The sequence below is a fragment of the Centropristis striata genome, chromosome 14 (assembly GCF_030273125.1).
Source record: "Centropristis striata isolate RG_2023a ecotype Rhode Island chromosome 14, C.striata_1.0, whole genome shotgun sequence".
Taxonomy (NCBI): Eukaryota; Metazoa; Chordata; class Actinopteri; order Perciformes; family Serranidae; genus Centropristis; species Centropristis striata.
The window spans coordinates 34,938,731-34,959,556 of record NC_081530.1 but is presented as its reverse complement, the minus strand read 5'-3'; the positions used below and the strand labels follow the sequence as shown (position 1 = coordinate 34,959,556).

Genomic DNA, 20,826 nt, shown 5'->3' with positions numbered 1-20,826 from the left:
AAAAGTCAAAACAGTGTGACACATTTAACTCAAACTGTGATCTTTCCCTCAACCTAATCACACACAGACTCACTGGTATCCAAGTCCTGCATCTTGTACGGCAACCACTGATTCCTTGTTTTAGTAAAGCAAAAAATTGCCAAAGAATTTCTCGCTTTAGAGTCTCAATTGTGGAGATTTTGCTGCTTTTTTTTATTATAAACTGGACATTTTTTTTGTTTCTTGTACAGCATAAGACAATGAGACAAGTCAAGTCATGTAATTGTCAGATTAATCAATAATGAGTAAAACACTGTGGGGATTTAGCTTCTCACCAGCATGTTAATGCAAAGACAATAAGAAGAATATATAAATGTAGTTTCTAGGAGACAGGGTTGTCTGCCAATGAAGGAGTCGGAGAAATGCTCGTTTTTTTTGGTCGATTAAAATCGACGTATTTCTTATTTTGTTTGGAGAACTTGTTGGCCACTTGTCTGTCCCGCTCCTCTTCTATCCATCCATCTATCTACCTCCTCCTTCTCCTCCCTCCCTCACTGCTCCTGCTCTCTCTCTCCCTGCTGTCCGTCTTTGTTGATGACGTTCTTGAAGAGCGTGAGCAGCGGCCTCTGGCTGCGCTCGTCCCAGCTCTTCATGAAGCCGCCGTAGCGTTTGCTGGCCGGCGGCCCGCCCCAGCGGAAGTGCTTCATCTTGTACGTGCCGTCTTTCTTCTCGTGGACGTCACCGGGGAGCTCCTCCTCCTCCTGCTGCTGCTGCTCCTCTTCCACCACCTCCTGCTCCTTCTCCTCGTCCCCCGCCGCCGCCGCCGCCGCCGCCATCATCTTGCCGGCGAGCTCCCGTCTCCTCATCTCTCCGGGGAAAAGCTCGGCCGACTCTTCCTCCACGCCGTTTGAGGTGTAGACTTTGACCGGGCGGCGTTTCCGCCCGACGGGCTTCCCCCAGCGGAAATGCTCCATGGAGTAGGAGCGCTTGGCCTGAGGAGAAGAGGTGGAGGAGGATAATAGAGAGAGAGGAGGCAGAGATTCTGGGTCTGATGGAGGAGGAGGCTGGAGGTGGGCGTCGCCTGGGATTACAGGTGTCTCCGCGGTGAGGTCGGAGCGACAGAGCTGGATGCACTCCTGCAGGAGAAGAGGACAGAGGAGTTATATTAACCCTTTATCGGGTCATTTTGTGTCTTTTTCAAGTAATTTAGGTTTTTTATTTTGTCTTTTTTTGGTCATTTTGTGTCTTTTTTTTGTAATTTTTTTGTTGTAATTTTGTGTCTTTTTTTGTAATTTTGTGTCTTTTTTTTTTTTAGTAATTTTGTGTCTTTTTTTGGAATTTTGTGTCTTTTTTTAATTTTTTTTTTGTAATTTTGTGGGGTTTTTTGGTCATTTTGATAATGCCTCCAGCGGCCCCCAGCTAATTTGAGTTTGAGACCCCTGGTCTAATTTATTTTGCCAAAACCAAGGGTTGTTTATATCACAATACTGCAAGTAACATTCATCATTATTGACTATGATTTCCCTTATGCTGTCCTTTTACAATAAAAAGCCTTACCTTCATTGGTGGAATCCATTTAAATTGATGCGGATTCAACGTGAATCCAAAGAGTCTTTAACAATCACTTCCAGGTTTTTAAGTTCTTCAAATGTGCCCATGATAGCACCTTTTTTACCTTATATAATGATATACAATAAAAAATAGAGCATTTCTCTCACCCAAACGTCCATAGTTAACCCTTTATCTGGCGAAGAACTATATTTGGTAACTTCAGTGGATATCTAAATGGTCCCTATGTCTCTCTGTTTGGTCGTAGAACCACATGGATTTCTTCCAGCTAATTAGCAAAGATCAGGCTACCAACCAGTATGATAATAATATAATAATATTAACTTTATTGACCTGGACCTCCAATGTAAAAAGGAAAAATTTACAAAAAAAAATCTGCAAGGAACAGTCGTACAAACAGAGTTATTCTTCAGTGACTTGTACCAGGAGAACTTGACTATGACGGCATATTAGGGCCAAGTATGAATAAAAATAAAAGTACAAAACCCGGGAGAGAAAAAAGTTGCAAATTTACTAGATTAAAGTGGCAAATCTACAAGAAAAAAAAGCACAGATTTAAGAGATTTAAAGTGGCAAATCTGTGTGAAAAAAGTTGCAGATTTACTAGAAAAAATGAAAAAAAAGCAACTTTTTTTCTCACTGATTCACCACTTTAAATCTCATAAATCTGCAACTTTTTTCTCGTAGATTTGCCACTTTAATCTCGTAATTTTTTTCCTCAAAATATTACCCTCCTCCCCTGGGTCCATATGTTGTTGTTTTTTACACATTCTGGCTGTATTTAATATCCTCCAATATTCTCTTGGGTTGAAATTTGGAATTTGCAAGTATTTCAATGAGTGTCCTATTAAGGGTTAAACCTCTGAAGTCCTGGGGCCTCATGTATCAAAGAGTGCGTATAGCTTTCATACTGAAAGATGGCGTACTCCCAAAACTAGGAAAGTACGTACGCAAACTCACCTCCACATGTATCAAACTGTTCTTACGCCAGGTTCAGCGCACTTTTCCTTGATACATCCCAACCAGCTGGAACTGAGCGCACATGCACGAGCCACCAGCAACGCCCCGCCTCCTACCCAAAATGAATACGCAAATGACTATAAATCGCCGGCATGCCCACTGATTATCGACAAAACAACGGCAAATCAACTTACTGCCATTGCAGCGAGGTGGACGTGGTGATCCCCGGTGTGGAGGCAGGAAAATGTGCTTTTTAGTGCCTCAGGTGTGGGATCAGCAACAAGGTGTCACTGTGGCTGTTAACCAGCCGGATCAGAGACCTGCACCATGACAGAAGGTCCCTCAACACGCTCCTTCTAAACGCCACCGTTATTGAGCGAGGTCAGAGCCGTTAGAGCTGCCAGTGCGTAATGCTGCCAAAATCATTTTTACGCATCAGTTTATAAGCCACACTTAACTTGTTGTCCCAATTAAACATCACATAAGGGATCAAATATGCACCACACCTGACTTATTCTGGAAGGATTCCCCACACACGTTTTTTCTCCGGAGAGAGGGATCTGTGGTCATGGATCGCTGTGCACCTGCAGCGTTAACATCTCCATAATAATAATAATAATAATTCATGTTAAACCAAAGGGGAAACGGTCGGCGATCGGGACTTTGACACAGTGATTAAGGCAGGTTAACTGTGAAAAATGTCTGCGCTCCATAATCAGAATCACAAGTACTTTATTGGAAATTCGATATATATAAAAATAGTGGAAATAGCAGAATATATAGACTTAAGAAAATATACAATCTTAACATCAAAACATATAGACTTCAACATACTTTCATTGCACAAGTAAGCAGCAGTACGCAGGTGAAGTCTAAAATATGAAAGTAGATGAAAAAAAAAATCTATCCCCTCATATTTACGACGGGTTATTGATGGTGGAAAACTGCATTTTCCTTCCATTTTCCGAGAGCCATAAACTATAAAAATAATGCCAGTTGTGTGTAGTATGAGTTTAGACATGAAACACGTTTTAAAAGCATAAAAGACAGTAGTTTCTGCCAAACAAAAGGTTGCGGTGCCACCGCACATTCACATTCACATTCACACTTTTCCTCCAGCTGCACTTCATCCCCTCATCACATCAGTTTGGATTTAAGTCCAAACTTTCAATGGACTCAGGTTTGTTTTGTTTGTCTCCACAAAACTTGGATATAGAGTTCCTTTATTAAGTTCCAGTTGGCTGCATTCTCCTGCATTTGGCTCCAACTCAAAAAAGAGATCTACAAAAAGAGATTATATATGAATATGTAGACACGTCAGTAATTAGCCTCAATGTAAAACATTTGTCTGTCACTCACACAAGCCTTTACAGACATGAAATATAAGGGATACAATGTATGAGACAAGCTATTAATCTCAACCAACTGCAGTAAACCATACACAGAGCATGGCACTTAACAATATTCTTTTGTCAGTTTCATCCTGTTGGCCTCCAGCATGAGTATCAGTTTATTTCACCAGTGAGCTTCAACCAGTGACTATTGTGTGTCTGTGTGTGTGTGTGTGTGTGTGTGTGTGTGTGTGTGTGTGTGTCCAGTGAAGTGTGTCAGTCTCTGCAGTAGCTTCCAGCTGCAGCAGTCAGTTCAGTTTCTGTTCTGCTGACTGAGGGAGGTTTTTGTACGATGCTTTTTCACTGTGTGAACACCCACTGACTGTTGATATAGTGACCACTCTGACAGTAGTAAACTGCTGCATCTTCAGTCTGAACTCCACTGATGGTCAGAGTGAAGTCAGAGTTTGATCCACTGCCTGTAAAACGACCTGGAGTCCCTGACTGACGACTGCTAGCATAGTAAATAAGCAGTTTAGGAGTTTCTCCATCTCTCTGTTGGTACCAGGCTAAAAAGTCCCCATTATAAACCCTCTGACTGGTCCTACAGCTGATGGAGACGGAGCCTCCTTGAGCAGACCTCACTGCTCCAGACTGAGTCACTGTGACCTGTCCTCTGGACTCTGAGGACACAGAGACAGAAACATAAAGCAGCGTCATGGTTTTGTGGGCTTCATTTCAGAGGGACGGATGTTGATAGAGGAGAGGAGTTTGATTCTCTGGACTTTACCTGTGAAGCAGCAGCAGAGGAGAGTCCAGATGAGGACGCAGATCAAAGTCATGTTTTTGATGAGGAGGATTTCTGTGGCTTCTGTTGTCATGAAGGACAGCTGTCAGTCATCCAGTGTTCAACTCTCAGGACTATAAAGTCTCCCAGAGCACTGGAGCATGGTGCTGCTGATGCAAAGTGGCTCTCTATGGAAATGCTCTGACTGACTCCAACAGGGACCTGGATTACTCTGATAAACTGATTGATCCATTGATCATCAGCATCATCAGAGTCTTGTTTAAGGATGTTTAAATACAGTTTTTATTTGGTTTTACTTCTTGAAAAACTTTGGTATCAAAATGTTTGATTCAGGGTCCCAAGAGCCGACCGGAACAACTATAAAAGTCTGTTATTACCTGTTAAATGTACGTGTTGATCACAGGATGGCTGCATCAGACACTTCTTGTATTTGCTCTCATGTATTATATGTGTGACTCTTTGGCTGCTAGCTGCCCATTAGTACAGTTGTATATATATTACACTGTGTATCGTCTGTTTTTAAGGTGTTCTGTGTTAAAGGCATTGCGTCTAGCTGGAGAAGCCAATGACACATTTACAAAGAAGTCAATCTAATCTATTTTAATGTCTATAATTTTAAAATATATATACTGTATTGTATAAAAATGTGCATTAGGAAACCTGTGTCATTGTGTAGTTGTTCTCAGTTTCCATGTTATCTGTAAAATCTTCTAACAGAGACCTATCTTGGTGAGTTTGTTTGTGTCAAAGTCAGAGAGCCGTGTCTCTCTACAGTGAGAGGTTTTTGTACGGCGGCTCAATGAGTTTGTATCACTGTGGTACACGTTCGGTGGAGGAACCAGACTGGAAGTTAACTGTAAGTACATTTGAATCCTAAATAATTTAAATTTCACATGTATTCTCTCTGAATTTTATAGCTGTAGATCTTAGTACAATGTTCTGCTTGATGTTATAAATTTAGTGTATTTTCAGCAGTTCTTGAAGGTCTCACAGTGGCTTTAAGATGGTTAAAATACACTCAATGAATCATTTCACTGCACTATATAGAAAACTTTAAATGTATACATCTTTCTGTATTTCTTATTCAAAGAAAACTGCTAGGCAACACTATTGCAGATCAAGATATTTAAATTGTATTGTATTCGTTTCAAGTTTTAAATGTATAGCTCCAGAACTCTGTTGATTTCCATGTGTTTGATGTGAATGAGTGATAGTCTATTTCATTCTCAAGGCCATTCAATACATTTCATGTAAAAATTGTAAGTTTAAACAAGTAATTCAGTCTTTCTCAGTATTCATTTCAATGTTTCAGTAATGAAGCCTGGCTCTTCTGTGATGATCTCTGCTCACATGAAGAGAACAAACACAAATCATTTATTAGGATTTTTGTAAAAGAAGGAAGAAAAAAAGGGTTTTTTAAAAAAAAAGGCAGATACAAAAGACGCAAAACCTTGTAATTATGAGGAATTTTTTTGAACCATCTTAATGTTCAGTAACAGAGGGCCGGGTTTAATATTTTATCTTTAGTACTGACACCTGTCTGCTGTCATGGTTCAGCAGTGATGCTTGTCCGTTGTCATGGCAACTGAGCTCAGAGAGAGGGAAGTGAAACTACAAAAGATCAGTTTAATCTGATCTGAAGAAGACCAACAGAACTTGTGACCTCAGGAGACAGAACAGAGATTAATTTACCTCACCCAAACTCTCTCTCTCTCTCTCTCTCTCTCTCTCTCTCTCTCTCTCAGTGGGTCGAGTCGTCCCCACCCTGACGGTGCTGCCCCCCTCCAGGGAGCAGCTGCAGCAGGGGACGGCCACGCTCATGTGCCTGGCCAACAAGGGCTTCCCCTCAGACTGGAGTCTGTCCTGGAAGGTGGACGGCAGCAGCAGCAGCAGCAGCTGGGAGCAGAGCAGCAGCCCCGGGGTGCTGGAGAAGGACGGCCACTACAGCTGGAGCAGCACCCTGAGGCTCTCTGCAGACCAGTGGAGGAAGGTGGGCTCTGTGACCTGTGAGGCCACCCAGGGCTCCCAGACTCCGCTCTCAGAGACTCTGAGGAGAGACCAGTGTTCCCAGTCCTGATCTGACTCACTGCTTTTACTCTGCTACTGCTCTCAGTCTGCTCTCTTTCTCTGGTTCTCTCATGATGTTTCAACATTAACTTGTTCTTGCTTGTGTTGATAGTTTTAACATTTTCAAACAATAAAGAATTCAATCGTTTATTATAAAAGTGACCAGTCTTTTGAAGTCCTTTCTTTCACATGTGTTATATTTTCGGAGCATGAATCAGAATAATGTGCCAACTTGACAATCGTAAGAAGTACATTTTTTAATAGTTTTAGACTGTAGACATGGTGCAGCCATTTCAATGGTAAATCACAAAGCTAACAGATTTAACTAATTTATACTTTTGAAGATCCATATGTAAAGTTAATGTCATTAAATTTGTATTTTTATCCAAGATCACTTATCATTCATTTGTAATCCTAAATTCCCAATATAAATGGGGCCCCGTGTGAGGCATTTTACAATCGGCAATTGTTCATAATTGTTCAATATTGATATCAGCATATACATTTTTTGTTTCACACCAAAAATGTATAATCCAATTCCAGACTTGCTAGAAGTCTGTTCTTTTTACACCAGTAGTCTGCTACAGGAGTAGTTACATCTGTTCTCACAAAAGTACACTGTGGTGTAAATTAATTTATTCATACATTTATTGAAAGCAATAAGAGAGATCTGTGTATTGGTGTTCAACATCTTTAAACCATTCATTGTGCTAAGTTAACCATTTGCTGGTGATAAATATCTAAGTTAAACCTCCTCTGTAAAAGTTCAAGAAGTTTCATTCAGCATTTGAATACAGGGTGTTCAATGCAACCTTTTCAGATATTTGCTGTTAATTAAGTGCTCTTTTATTTTTTTGAGTTTTTTTGTCCTGTTACTGCCGTGCATTTCAGCATAATGAAGAGATGGAGACTGAGTGAGAGCTGCTTTTACTCTGCTACTGCTCTCAGTCTGCTCTCTGTAACTCTCTCTTTCTCGCACGTTCTTGCTTTTGTTGATGCTTTCAACATTTTAAAACAATAAAGATTTCATTATGTTTATTAGGTGTCTTTTGACTTCTTTTCTTTGACATATGCTGTATAAGATATTACAGTCCAGTCCAAAACTGTATGTCCAGAGTACATTTTAGAATATTTTTAATACCAATTCTCTAGTTGTTGTTTCCATTTTTATGTAAATTAATTAATCTAGTTAAAACTGTGAGACCATATCAACAGTGAATCCCAAAGATCTCTGCTCAAACTAATTCATAACCTTGAAGATGTGATGTTCAGTTTCTTGTTAAATGTTACCTATTAATTATTCTGAAGTTCTGTCCTAAAAAAATCTAAATAAAAGAAATGTTCACAATATTGGAAATAAATATCAGCGTATCATCTGCATAAAGTTATATCAAATTAATCAAAGACGAGTTTTTAAACCAAAAAATCAACTTCTGTCGTTTTAAAGTTGAATAAATTGTATTTCGTTAATTCTTTGATAACTCTGAGACCCTGAGAGACCAGTGTTCCCAGTCCTGAGCCTAACCCTCATCAATAAACCACTACTGTCTAACTTTGATACATTATTTGTTCACATTGAATTAAACCTCTCAGTGTGTTTCTAAAAAAAAGTACCTTCAAAACATACAACCTAATTAGGATTGTGATATTATTTTTAGAGCTGTCAAAGTTATCTCTATAATAACACGTAAACGCAAATTCCTTTTAACGGAGATGATTTCTTTAACGCATGCTCTGTGAGTATGAGCCCCATAATCTGTAGTTACTGCTGGTGTGAATGAGTTACCATGGAGACGTCCAGTCTCAGATACCAGAGACAGACTCCTCCCCCTCGCCCCTTGCATTACCTCACGGTACATGCACACTTTATTTATTGTTTGTTTTAATATATTTGTTGTATCAGCCTGTTTTGATCCCACCAAGTAGAAGAGAATGTTTCTATGAGCCTTTATTATCCCCATGTGAGGTTAGACAGTTACACTGTGTCACATTATTCACTTTAAGTCTGAAGGATCTTATTTACCTGACCAACCTTTTGTACAATGTGCTGTTGTTGTGATGATGAGGTCAATCATTTAGTGTTGAGCTCTTTAGTTAACCTTGACACATGTTAAGTTGGACACTACATGCTGTTAGTGTTACTGAGTCATGTTACATTCATCTCTTGTTTCTTTTTGTGCCTCAGTTTGACATGTTTTGCTTTCAGCATACTTATTGAGTATGCGGTATTTCAGGATATATAAATATATTTGTGTGTATTTATAAAAGTTAATCAAGTGTGTGTGTGTGTGTGTGTGTGTGTCCAGTGAAGTGTGTCAGTCTCTGCAGTAGCTTCCAGCTGCAGCAGTCAGTTCAGTTTCTGTTCTGCTGACTGAGGGAGGTTTTTGTACGACGCTTTTTCACTGTGTGAACACATCCTGACTGTTGATAGAGTGAACACTCTGACAGTAGTAAACTGCTGCATCTTCAGCCTGAACTCCACTGATGCTCAGAGTGAAGTCAGAGTTGTATCCACTGCCTGTAAAACGATCTAGAGTCCCTGACTCATGAATGCTAGCAAGGTAAATAAGCAGTTTTGGAGTTTCTCCATCTCTCTGTTGGTACCAGGCTAAAAAGTCCCCATTATAAACCCTCTGACTGGTCCTACAGCTGATGGAGACGGAGCCTCCTGGAGCAGACCTCACTGCTCCAGGCTGAGTCACTGTGACCTGTCCTCTGGACTCTGAGGACACAGAGACAGAAACATAAAGCAGCGTCATGGTTTTGTGGGCTTCATTTCAGAGGGACGGATGTTGATAGAGGAGAGGAGTTTGATTCTCTGGACTTTACCTGTGAAGCAGCAGCAGAGGAGAGTCCAGATGAGGACGCAGATCAAAGTCATGTTTTTGATGAGGAGGATTTCTGTGGCTTCTGTTGTCATGAAGGACAGCTGTCAGTCATCCAGTGTTCAACTCTCAGGACTATAAAGTCTCCCAGAGCACTGGAGCATGGTGCTGCTGATGCAAAGTGGCTCTCTATGGAAATGCTCTGACTGACTCCAACAGGGACCTGGATTACTCTGATAAACTGATTGATCCATTGATCATCAGCATCATCAGAGTCTTGTTTAAGGATGTTTAAATACAGTTTTTATTTGGTTTTACTTCTTGATAAACTTTGGTATCAAAATGTTTGATTCAGGGTCCCAAGAGCCGACTGGAACAACTATAAAAGTCTGTTATTACCTGTTAAATGTACGTGTTGATCACAGGATGACTGCATCAGACACTTATTGTATTTGCTCTCATGTATTATATGTGTGACTCTTTGGCTGCTAGCTGCCCATTAGTACAATAGAATATATATTATACTGTGTTTTATATGTTTTTAAGGTGTTCTGTGTTAAAGACATTGTATGTAGCTGGAGAAGCCAAAGACACATTTAAAATGAAGTCAATCTGAGCTAATTTAATATATGTGCAAATAAAATAAATACACTGTATTGTATATAAATGTGCATAAGGAAATCTGTGTCATTGTGTTGCTGTTATCAGTTTCCATGTTATCTGTAAAATCTTCTAACAGAGACCTATCTTGGTGAGTTTGTTTGTGTCAAAGTCAGAGAGCCGTGTCTCTCTACAGTGAGAGGTTTTTGTACGGCGGCTCAATGAGTTTGTATCACTGTGGTACACGTTCGGTGGAGGAACCAGACTGGATGTTGGAAGTAAGTCAAATATCTTATATTTTTAACAATTCTAGCCATCTGTCTTTCTGTTTTATATATATTACACTGTCCAGGAAAAATATAGTTGCTTTATAACTTTCATTGGTGAGTTTTTGACAAAGATTTTGCACTCAGAGACAAAATTTACTTCTGCAACATAACTTCAAAAACTAATTTTAATGAAAATAACATTTGAAATCACAGGATGAATCATTATATCCATCTTCAGTGGTAATGTTGCATCTTTAGGGCTTGTAGGTTTAGTTCAGTCAGACAAAGTCAGAGAGCCGTGTCTCTCTACAGTGAGAGGTTTTTGTACGGCGGCTCAATGAGTTTGTATCACTGTGGTACACGTTCGGTGGAGGAACCAGACTGGATGTTGGAAGTAAGTCAAATGTTTATTAAAAAAAAAGTTTCTGCACAGATTATTATTAAAACATTGCATAATTAATTTAATTATGTTGTTTGATGTTTAATTTTTCCTCCACAATGATAACTGTTGTTATGTTGAATTATCTTCATGAATTAACATTGAACAAAGATAAAGATTGGAGATACAATTTTTTAATAATCTTTATATTTTGTCATGTGTTGTTGCAGGTTTTTTTTTCATCAAATCATTTGAACAGTTTATTCAATAATAACTGAAATCCACATGAAAAACATTTAGTTGCTGTCAGTTTATTTTCTGTATTTATTCATGTTGAATTTAAGAACTTATATAATGTGTAGTTCAGGTTTTGCATGCTGTTGATAAGAGTTTAAAAATGTTGCCTGCTTGTTTTATTTCCAGTGTAGTTTGATGTATTTCAGCTCTTTCTGTACGATGATTCTCTCTGTGCTGATATGCATGAGAGGCTTCTTAAAGGGAAGTGAAACAATGTGTGAGTGAGTGAAGCAGAGAAACCATCTGACAGAAACTCCTTAAAGGAGAAGATCAACTCTCGCACAGGAAAGGTGTCCAAGTGTCTGCTGGTTGATTGACAGCTGTGTGGTCCCGCCCTCCTCTAATCTGATTGGTGTCTCCTAGGTGATGCCCCTCCCACCCTGACGGTGCTGCCCCCCTCCAGTGAGCAGCTGCAGCAGGGGACGGCCACGCTCATGTGCCTGGCCACCAAGGGCTTCCCCTCAGACTGGAGTCTGTCCTGGAAGGTGGACGGCAGCAGCAGCAGCAGCAGCTGGGAGCAGAGCAGCAGCCCCAGGGTGCTGGAGAAGGACGGCCACTACAGCTGGAGCAGCACCCTGAGGCTCTCTGCAGACCAGTGGAGGAAGGTGGGCTCTGTGACCTGTGAGGCCACCCAGGGCTCCCAGACTCCGCTCTCAGAGACTCTGAGGAGAGACCAGTGTTCCCAGTCCTGATCTGACTCACTGCTTTTACTCTGCTACTGCTCTCAGTCTGCTCTCTTTCTCTGGTTCTCTCATGATGTTTCAACATTATCTTGTTCTTGCTTGTGTTGATAGTTTTAACATTTTCAAACAATAAAGAATTCCATCGTATATTATAAAAGTGACCAGTCTTTTGAAGTCCTTTCTTTCACATGTGTTATATTTTCGGAGCATGAATCAGAATAATGTGCCAACTTGACAATCGTAAGAAGTACATTTTTTAATAGTTTTAGACTGTAGACATGGTGCAGCCATTTCAATGGTAAATCACAAAGCTAACAGATTTAACTAATTTATACTTTTGAAGATCCATATGTAAAGTTAATGTCATTAAATTTGTATTTTTATCCAAGATCACTTATCATTCATTTGTAATCCTAAATTCCCAATATAAATGGGGCCCCGTGTGAGGCATTTTACAATCGGCAATTGTTCATAATTGTTCAATATTGATATCAGCATATACATTTTTTGTTTCACACCAAAAATGTATAATCCAATTCCAGACTTGCTAGAAGTCTGTTCTTTTTACACCAGTAGTCTGCTACAGGAGTAGTTACATCTGTTCTCACAAAAGTACACTGTGGTGTAAATTAATTTATTCATACATTTATTGAAAGCAATAAGAGAGATCTGTGTATTGGTGTTCAACATCTTTAAACCATTCATTGTGCTAAGTTAACCATTTGCTGGTGATAAATATCTAAGTTAAACCTACTCTGTAGAAGTTCAAGAAGTTTGGTTCAGCATTTGAATACAGGGTGTTCAATGCAACCTTTTCAGATATTTGCTGTTAATTAAGTGCTCTTTTATTTTTTTGAGTTTTTTTGTCCTGTTACTGCCGTGCATTTCAGCATAATGAAGAGATGGAGACTGAGTGAGAGCTGCTTTTACTCTGCTACTGCTCTCAGTCTGCTCTCTGTAACTCTCTCTATCTCACACGTTCTTGCTTTTGTTGATGCTTTCAACATTTTAAAACAATAAAGATTTCATTATGTTTATTAGGTGTCTTTTGACTTCTTTTCTTTGACATATGCTGTATAAGATATTACAGTCCAGTCCAAAACTGTATGTCCAGAGTACATTTTAGAATATTTTTAATACCAATTCTCTAGTTGTTGTTTCCATTTTTATGTAAATTAATTAATCTAGTTAAAACTGTGAGACCATATCAACAGTGAATCCCAAAGATCTCTGCTCAAACTAATTCATAACCTTGAAGATGTGATGTTCAGTTTCTTGTTAAATGTTACCTATTAATTATTCTGAAGTTCTGTCCTAAAAAAATCTAAATAAAAGAAATGTTCACAATATTGGAAATAAATATCAGCGTATCATCTGCATAAAGTTATATCAAATTAATCAAAGACGAGTTTTTAAACCAAAAAATCAACTTTTGTCGTTTTAAAGTTGAATAAATTGTATTTCGTTAATTCTTTGATAACTCTGAGACCCTGAGAGACCAGTGTTCCCAGTCCTGAGCCTAACCCTCATCAATAAACCACTACTGTCTAACTTTGATACATTATTTGTTCACATTGAATTAAACCTCTCAGTGTGTTTCTAAAAAAAAGTACCTTCAAAACATACAACCTAATTAGGATTGTGATATTATTTTTAGAGCTGTCAAAGTTATCTCTATAATAACACGTAAACGCAAATTCCTTTTAACGGAGATGATTTCTTTAACGCATGCTCTGTGAGTATGAGCCCCATAATCTGTAGTTACTGTTGGTGTGAATGAGTTACCATGGAGACGTCCAGTCTCAGATACCAGAGACAGACTCCTCCCCCTCGCCCCTCGCATTACCTCACGGTACATGCACACTTTATTTATTGTTTGTTTTAATATATTTGTTGTATCAGCCTGTTTTGATCCCACCAAGTAGAAGAGAATGTTTCTATGAGCCTTTATTATCCCCATGTGAGGTTAGACAGTTACACTGTGTCACATTATTCACTTTAAGTCTGAAGGATCTTATTTACCTGACCAACCTTTTGTACAATGTGCCTGTTGTTGTGATGATGAGGTCAATCATTTAGTGTTGAGCTCTTTAGTTAACCTTGACACATGTTAAGTTGGACACTACATGCTGTTAGTGTTACTGAGTCATGTTACATTCATCTCTTGTTTCTTTTTGTGCCTCAGTTTGACATGTTTTGCTTTCAGCATACTTATTGAGTATGCGGTATTTCAGGATATATAAATATATTTGTGTGTATTTATAAAAGTTAATCAAGTGTGTGTGTGTGTGTGTGTGTGTGTCCAGTGAAGTGTGTCAGTCTCTGCAGTAGCTTCCAGCTGCAGCAGTCAGTTCAGTTTCTGTTCTGCTGACTGAGGGAGGTTTTTGTACGACGCTTTTTCACTGTGTGAACACATCCTGACTGTTGATCTCATGAAAACTCTGACAGTAGTAAACTGCTGCATCTTCAGCCTGAACTCCACTGATGGTCAGAGTGAAGTCAGAGTTTGATCCACTGCCTGTAAAACGACCTGGAGTCCCTGACTGACGTCTGCTAGCAAGGTAAATAAGCAGTTTAGGAGTTTCTCCATCTCTCTGTTGGTACCAGGCTAAATAGTACCCACTATCAACATCCTGACTGGTCGTACAGCTGATGGAGACGGAGCCTCCCGGAGCAGACCTCACTGCTCCAGACTGAGTCACTGTGACCTGTCCTCTGGACTCTGAGGACACAGAGACAGAAACATAAAGCAGCGTCATGGTTTTGTGGGCTTCATTTCAGAGGGACGGATGTTGATAGAGGAGAGGAGTTTGATTCTCTGGACTTTACCTGTGAAGCAGCAGCAGAGGAGAGTCCAGATGAGGACGCAGATCAAAGTCATGTTTTTGATGAGGAGGATTTCTGTGGCTTCTGTTGTCATGAAGGACAGCTGTCAGTCATCCAGTGTTCAACTCTCAGGACTATAAAGTCTCCCAGAGCACTGGAGCATGGTGCTGCTGATGCAAAGTGGCTCTCTATGGAAATGCTCTGACTGACTCCAACAGGGACCTGGATTACTCTGATAAACTGATTGATCCATTGATAATCAGCATCATCAGAGTGTTGTTTAAGGATGTTTAAATACAGTTTTTAATTGGTTTTACTTCTTGAAAAACTTTGGTATCAAAATGTTTGATTCAGGGTCCCAAGAGCCGACCGGAACAACTATAAAAGTCTGTTATTACCTGTTAAATGTACGTGTTGATCACAGGATGACTGCATCAGACACTTATTGTATTTGCTCTCATGTATTATATGTGTGACTCTTTGGCTGCTAGCTGCCCATTAGTACAGTTGTATATATATTAGTCTGTTTTTAGGAAATGCTGTGTTAGATGAATCATATATAGCTGGAGAAGCCAAAGACACATTTACAATGAAGTAAATCTAAGCTAATTTAATGTCTGTCATTTTAAAATAAATATACTGTATCGTATATAAATCTGCATAAGGAAATCTGTGACAATGTGTTGTTATCAGTTTCCATGTTATCTGTAAAATCTTCTAACAGAGACCTATCTTGGTGAGTTTGTTTGTGTCAAAGTCAGAGAGCCGTGTCTCTCTACAGTGAGAGGTTTTTGTACGGCGGCTCAATGAGTTTGTATCACTGTGGTACACGTTCGGTGGAGGAACCAGACTGGAAGTTAACTGTAAGTACATTTCAATCCTAAATAATTTAAATTTCACATGTATTCTCTCTGAATTTTATAGCTGTAGACCTCAGTACAATGTTCTGTTTGATGTTATAAATTTGGTGTATTTTCAGCAGTTCTTGAAGGTCTCACAGTGTCTTTAAGATGGTTCAAATGCACTCAATGAATCATTTCACTGCACTATAGAGAAAACTTTAAATGTATACATCCTACTGTATTTATTATTCAAAGAAAACTACGAGGTGACACTATTGCAGATCAAGATATTTAAATGTTATTGTATTTGTTTCAAGTTTTAAATGTAGAGCTCCAGAACAATTGATTTCCATGTGTTTGATGTGAATGAGTGATACTCAACTTCATTCTCCAGGCCATTCAATATATTTCATGTAAAAACTTTGAGTTTAAAAAAGTAATTCAGTCTTACACAGTATCCATTTGAATGTTTCAGTGATGAAACCTGGCTCTTCTGTGATGAGATCTGCTCACATGAAGAGAACAAACACAAATTATTTGTTAGGATTTTTGTAAAAGAAGGAAGAAACAAAGAGCGTTTTTAAAAAAAGTCACATACAAAAGAAGCAAAACCTTGTAATTATGAGTAATATTTTGAACTATCTTAATGTTCAGTAACAGAGGGCCGGGTTTAATATTTTATCTTTAGTACTGACACCTGTCTGCTGTCATGGTTCAGCAGTGATGCTTGTCCGTTGTCATGGCAACTGAGCTCAGAGAGAGGGAAGTGAAACTACAAAAGATCAGTTTCATCTGATCTGAAGAAGACCAACAGAACTTGTGACCTCAGGAGACAGAACAGAGATTAATTTACCTCACCCAAACTCTCTCTCTCTCTCTCTCTCTCTCTCTCTCTCTCTCTCTCTCTCTCTCTCTCTCTCTCAGTGGGTCGAGTCGTCCCCACCCTGACGGTGCTGCCCCCCTCCAGTGAGCAGCTGCAGCAGGGGACGGCCACGCTCATGTGCCTGGCCAACAAGGGCTTCCCCTCAGACTGGAGTCTGTCCTGGAAGGTGGACGGCAGCAGCAGCAGCAGCAGCAGCTGGGAGCAGAGCAGCAGCCCCGGGGTGCTGGAGAAGGACGGCCACTACAGCTGGAGCAGCACCCTGAGGCTCTCTGCAGACCAGTGGAGGAAGGTGGGCTCTGTGACCTGTGAGGCCACCCAGGGCTCCCAGACTCCGCTCTCAGAGACTCTGAGGAGAGACCAGTGTTCCCAGTCCTGATCTGACTCACTGCTTTTACTCTGCTACTGCTCTCAGTCTGCTCTCTTTCTCTGGTTCTCTCATGATGTTTCAACATTAACTTGTTCTTGCTTGTGTTGATAGTTTTAACATTTTCAAACAATAAAGAATTACATCGTGTATTATAAAAGTGACCATTGTTTTGAATTCCTTTCTTTTACACGTGTTATATATTAGGAGCATGAATCAGATTAATGTGGCAAAGTGACAATCGTTAGAACTACATTTTTTCCAGATACATTTTTAATAGTTTTAAGACGTCAGATGCAGGTGCAGCTATTTCAATGGTAAATCACAAAGCCATCAGATTTAACAAATATATACTTTTGAAGATCTATTTGTCAATTTAATATGTCATTAAATTTGTATTTTTACCCAAGATAATTCAACATTTATTTGTAATCCTATGATACAATATAAATGGTGCCCCGTGCGAGGCATCGTACAGTTGGTAATAGTTCTGTACACTGTAATTCTCTCTTTCTCACACATTATTGCTTGTGTTAATGCTTTCAAAATTTTAAAGCAATAAAGATTTTATTATGTGTTTTATAAAATGTCTTTGACTTTCTTTCTTTGACATATATAATATACTCAATATATAGAGTAGTTTTAAGTGGTCATAAGAGGTTATTCTTGAATTGTTGTTCCATTTGTATGTAAATGAATTAAACTAGGTAAAATGTGTGAGGCCATTTCAATGGTGAATCCCAAAGATCTCTGCTCAAACTAATTCATACCCTTAAAGATGTGATGTTTAGTTGTTAAATGTTGCTTCTGCTCTCAGTCTGCACTCAGTAACTCTCCTCTTCTCTCATGATAGCGCAACATTAAAGTCATACTCTTCAGGAATTGCTTAGGTTTGTAATCACAACATTTAGTCTTGACCCATACCTCTCTGGGTCATTCCAGGTTTTAACTTATTTGGAAGTGAGTTTTGGAACTTTGGCCTTTCACCAATATATATTTTGTAGCTATATTCAAAGCCTCAGGACAAAAGATACACTTTTCTGGTGATATAAGTGATTTCTGGTGATATAAGTGATTATTGAGAGTGAAGATTGTATGAAGCTGTACTTTTCATTTTTTTTATAAAGGAAAATCCTGGATTATATACCTTTTAACTTTTAACAACTCTTGCTTGTGTTAATTGTTCCATAACTTTTAAAACAATAAAAAATGTAATCGTGCGTTATATAAAAGTCACATGTGTTTTGACTTCCTTTCTTTGAAATTTATTAGGAACGTAAGTCAGACGTACACACACGAGTAAAAGCAGTAAAAATCTTTTTTCAGATAACATTTCAATTTAAATGGTTTTAAGGTTATGGAGAGTCTTGGTTCCAGTTTTATTTATTATAATATACTTTTAGTAATCACAAATCTATGTTATCAGTAATAATTTTGCAATAGCTGTTATATTTTACCTGTAAAACATTATAAAGATCTGAATTCAATGATATAGATTTTTAGGGTTATGAATAATAATTCACCTATCATCTGCAGAAAAAGTCTTGACATTAAAGCGAGGAAATTTCATTGCATCAAGAACTTTTGATCAAATAAGATCACTCCGAACATATTTTAAAAGCATATTCGCTGTCATGTGTTGATGGAAAAAATTAAATTAGAGGATCCATTTAATACAAATTGACCGAGTTTGATTAAGGGTTAAATCAATTTGATTCATGTAAATTAAGGCGATGATTTTAAATCACGCTCAGTGTCTTACTCTCTACTTAATTATTCTGTGATATTTAGTTTGACTTAACTTCATGTGACTGTTTGCAAATGTTGAGTACAGTATAATGTATCAGCATTATTTTGAAGATTATAACAGTGTGAATACATTTTGTCTTGTAAGAGCAAACATTTTTTGTTTTTATGGCCTCAATTTAAACTTTATGGGATTTTCAACATGAAACGTAAATATTATAATGATAATTAGACTTTTAATTATAGGTGCTGGAATTATACATGTGTGATTCTATCTCTTTACAATAATGTTAATTGTTTTCAGGCTGGAACTGACATTCTGTCCATAATTAATTTAGTGTTGTAGTTTCTGGGTCAGACCAGTTCCTCTCTATATGAGGGAGATTTTTGTCCAGCGTTGTATCACTGTGTGAGTGGGAAGCTGTTAGACTGTTGACAGTAATAATCTTCTGCATCTTCAGTCTGAACTCCACTGATGGTCAGAGTGAAGTCAGTTTGGGGAATTCTACAGTGTTTTTAAGATACCAGTGAATGGAGGTACTGATAGCTGAACTGGCTTCACATGTGATAGAGACAGTCTGTCCCAGAACAACAGACTGAGATGCAGGAGACTGAGTCAGGATGATGTCTCCTGGTGAACCCTGCAAACATGAATAACAGTAGTAAGGTTAATGAGACAAATGAGGCTCAGAGAATGATGATTAACATCCAAACAGAAGAGTAGAGTTTCTCTCAGATGGAGAATAGATGGAAGAAGGTAAATGTTTCTCCATCACATCAAAACATCAATGTGGTGAACCTGGTTTGATCCTGAAGCAAAGTTTTCAGAAGAGAGTCTCACCCTGAACAAGGAGCCCCAGGGTGAGCAGCGGTAGAATCAGTGATATCTTCATTGTGCTGCCGGCGTGTCAGTGTCTCTGAAAGGCCTGGACAGCCACTGATCAACACTGGCCTCTGAACAGCTGGGAGCAGAGAGGAGGACACATACGAAACACACAGAGGCAGTGAACTGTAGCTGTCCTCAACACATCATGCTGTTTCACCCACACTGCTGAGAAATGATCCTCGTATTTATATGGTTGTACATTAAGGACCTTATAATACCTCGGGCAGAGTAGTTAACATGTTCAATATAACAGTAATTAAGTGATTCTAGTGAGGACAGGGAGGGTTTGTTGATGTTTTTCATGTTAGGGATCAAGAAAGATGAGACCAACTATCTAAATCTTTTTTTTCCACCTGGGGAAATGTTTAGATGAAACTGTTTAATGTCTTTTTTGTGATGGAATTTAAAGTAGTCAGAGAGTCTGCACTACCTTCTCTTCTTATTAATAACTGAAGGATCTCTAGCTGTTCAATCTTTATTTTCATGGTCCAATCTGGCAGCAACATTCTACTTTAAGACGAATAAATGAGGATTTTTAGAATGTATTTAAGAATATCATCTGCATATAAGTAGATTAATTTGATGGTGTGAATGAGAAGTGTGTATGTGTGTGTTTGTGTGTGTGTGTGTGTGTGTGTGTGTGTGTGTGTCCAGTGAAGTGAACACCCACTGACTGTTGATCTCATGATAACTCTGACAGTAGTAAACTGCTGCATCTTCAGTCTGAACTCCACTGATGGTCAGAGTGAAGTCAGAGTTTGATCCACTGCCTGTAAAACGACCTGGAGTCCCTGACTCACGATAGCTAGCACGGTAAATGAGCTGTTTAGGAGTTTCTCCATCTCTCTGTTGGTACCAGGCTAAAAAGTCCCCATTATATACCCTCTGACTGGTCCTACAGCTGATGGAGACGGAGCCTCCCGGAGCAGAGTTCACTGCTCCAGACTGAGTCACTGTGACCTGTCCTCTGGACTCTGAGGACACAGACAGAAACATAAAGCAGCGTCATGGTTTTGTGGGCTTCATTTCAGAGGGACGGATGTTGATAGAGGAGAGGAGTTTGATTCTCTGGACTTTACCTGTGAAGCAGCAGCAGAGGAGAGTCCAGATGAGGACGCAGATCAAAGTCATGTTTTTGATGAGGAGGATTTCTGTGGCTTCTGTTGTCATGAAGGACAGCTGTCAGTCATCCAGTGTTCAACTCTCAGGACTATAAAGTCTCCCAGAGCACTGGAGCATGGTGCTGCTGATGCAAAGTGGCTCTCTATGGAAATGCTCTGACTGTTGCTGTCTTCATTGAAACTGATATTTGTAAACCAGTGCTGCTCTCTTGTGGAAATGTTATGTTACTGCTCACTAAAACAGCAGACAGACAGACAAACAGACGGACAGACAGAAAAACTCATGCTTGCAAATAACTTTATTTTTTTCAGGTCATTTACAGTCATTTACATGTATCAATATATAAAACATCATCTTCTCTCCTTTTCTCTCTCATTTCAGGACCGATCT

The 20,826-nt window shown here is 39.1% G+C and overlaps 1 protein-coding gene and 7 gene segments (V, D, J or C); 3 read left to right on the top strand and 5 right to left on the bottom strand.

Annotated features, from left to right (window-relative positions):
- Positions 1-229: 229 nt before the first annotated feature.
- Positions 230-1,127, bottom strand: LOC131984420 (pro-opiomelanocortin-like; the record flags this gene model as incomplete). Its single annotated transcript, XM_059349245.1, has 1 exon — positions 230-1,127. A coding segment is annotated over one exon (597 nt), but the record flags the coding sequence as incomplete, so codon positions are not given.
- Positions 1,128-4,199: 3,072 nt separating this feature from the next.
- Positions 4,200-4,794, bottom strand: LOC131984892 (Ig kappa chain V region 2717-like). The segment is given in 2 exon segments: positions 4,200-4,522; positions 4,630-4,794. Coding segments are annotated over 2 exon segments (414 nt in total).
- A 675-nt stretch (positions 4,795-5,469) lies between these two features.
- Positions 5,470-7,241, top strand: LOC131984926 (Ig kappa-b4 chain C region-like; the record flags this gene model as incomplete). The annotated part of the segment is given in 2 exon segments: positions 5,470-5,503; positions 6,393-7,241. Coding segments are annotated over 2 exon segments (366 nt in total), but the record flags the coding sequence as incomplete, so codon positions are not given.
- Positions 7,242-9,113: 1,872 nt separating this feature from the next.
- On the bottom strand, positions 9,114-9,708 carry LOC131984419 (Ig kappa chain V region 3381-like). The segment is given in 2 exon segments: positions 9,114-9,436; positions 9,544-9,708. Coding segments are annotated over 2 exon segments (414 nt in total).
- A 1,063-nt stretch (positions 9,709-10,771) lies between these two features.
- On the top strand, positions 10,772-11,895 carry LOC131984927 (Ig kappa-b4 chain C region-like; the record flags this gene model as incomplete). The annotated part of the segment is given in 2 exon segments: positions 10,772-10,802; positions 11,448-11,895. Coding segments are annotated over 2 exon segments (360 nt in total), but the record flags the coding sequence as incomplete, so codon positions are not given.
- A 2,271-nt stretch (positions 11,896-14,166) lies between these two features.
- LOC131984418 (Ig kappa chain V region 3374-like) lies at positions 14,167-14,761 on the bottom strand. The segment is given in 2 exon segments: positions 14,167-14,489; positions 14,597-14,761. Coding segments are annotated over 2 exon segments (414 nt in total).
- Positions 14,762-15,422: 661 nt separating this feature from the next.
- Positions 15,423-17,258, top strand: LOC131984925 (Ig kappa-b4 chain C region-like; the record flags this gene model as incomplete). The annotated part of the segment is given in 2 exon segments: positions 15,423-15,456; positions 16,360-17,258. Coding segments are annotated over 2 exon segments (369 nt in total), but the record flags the coding sequence as incomplete, so codon positions are not given.
- A 2,704-nt stretch (positions 17,259-19,962) lies between these two features.
- LOC131984417 (Ig kappa chain V region 2717-like) lies at positions 19,963-20,590 on the bottom strand (the record flags this gene model as incomplete). The annotated part of the segment is given in 2 exon segments: positions 19,963-20,288; positions 20,394-20,590. Coding segments are annotated over 2 exon segments (417 nt in total), but the record flags the coding sequence as incomplete, so codon positions are not given.
- Positions 20,591-20,826: the final 236 nt, after the last annotated feature.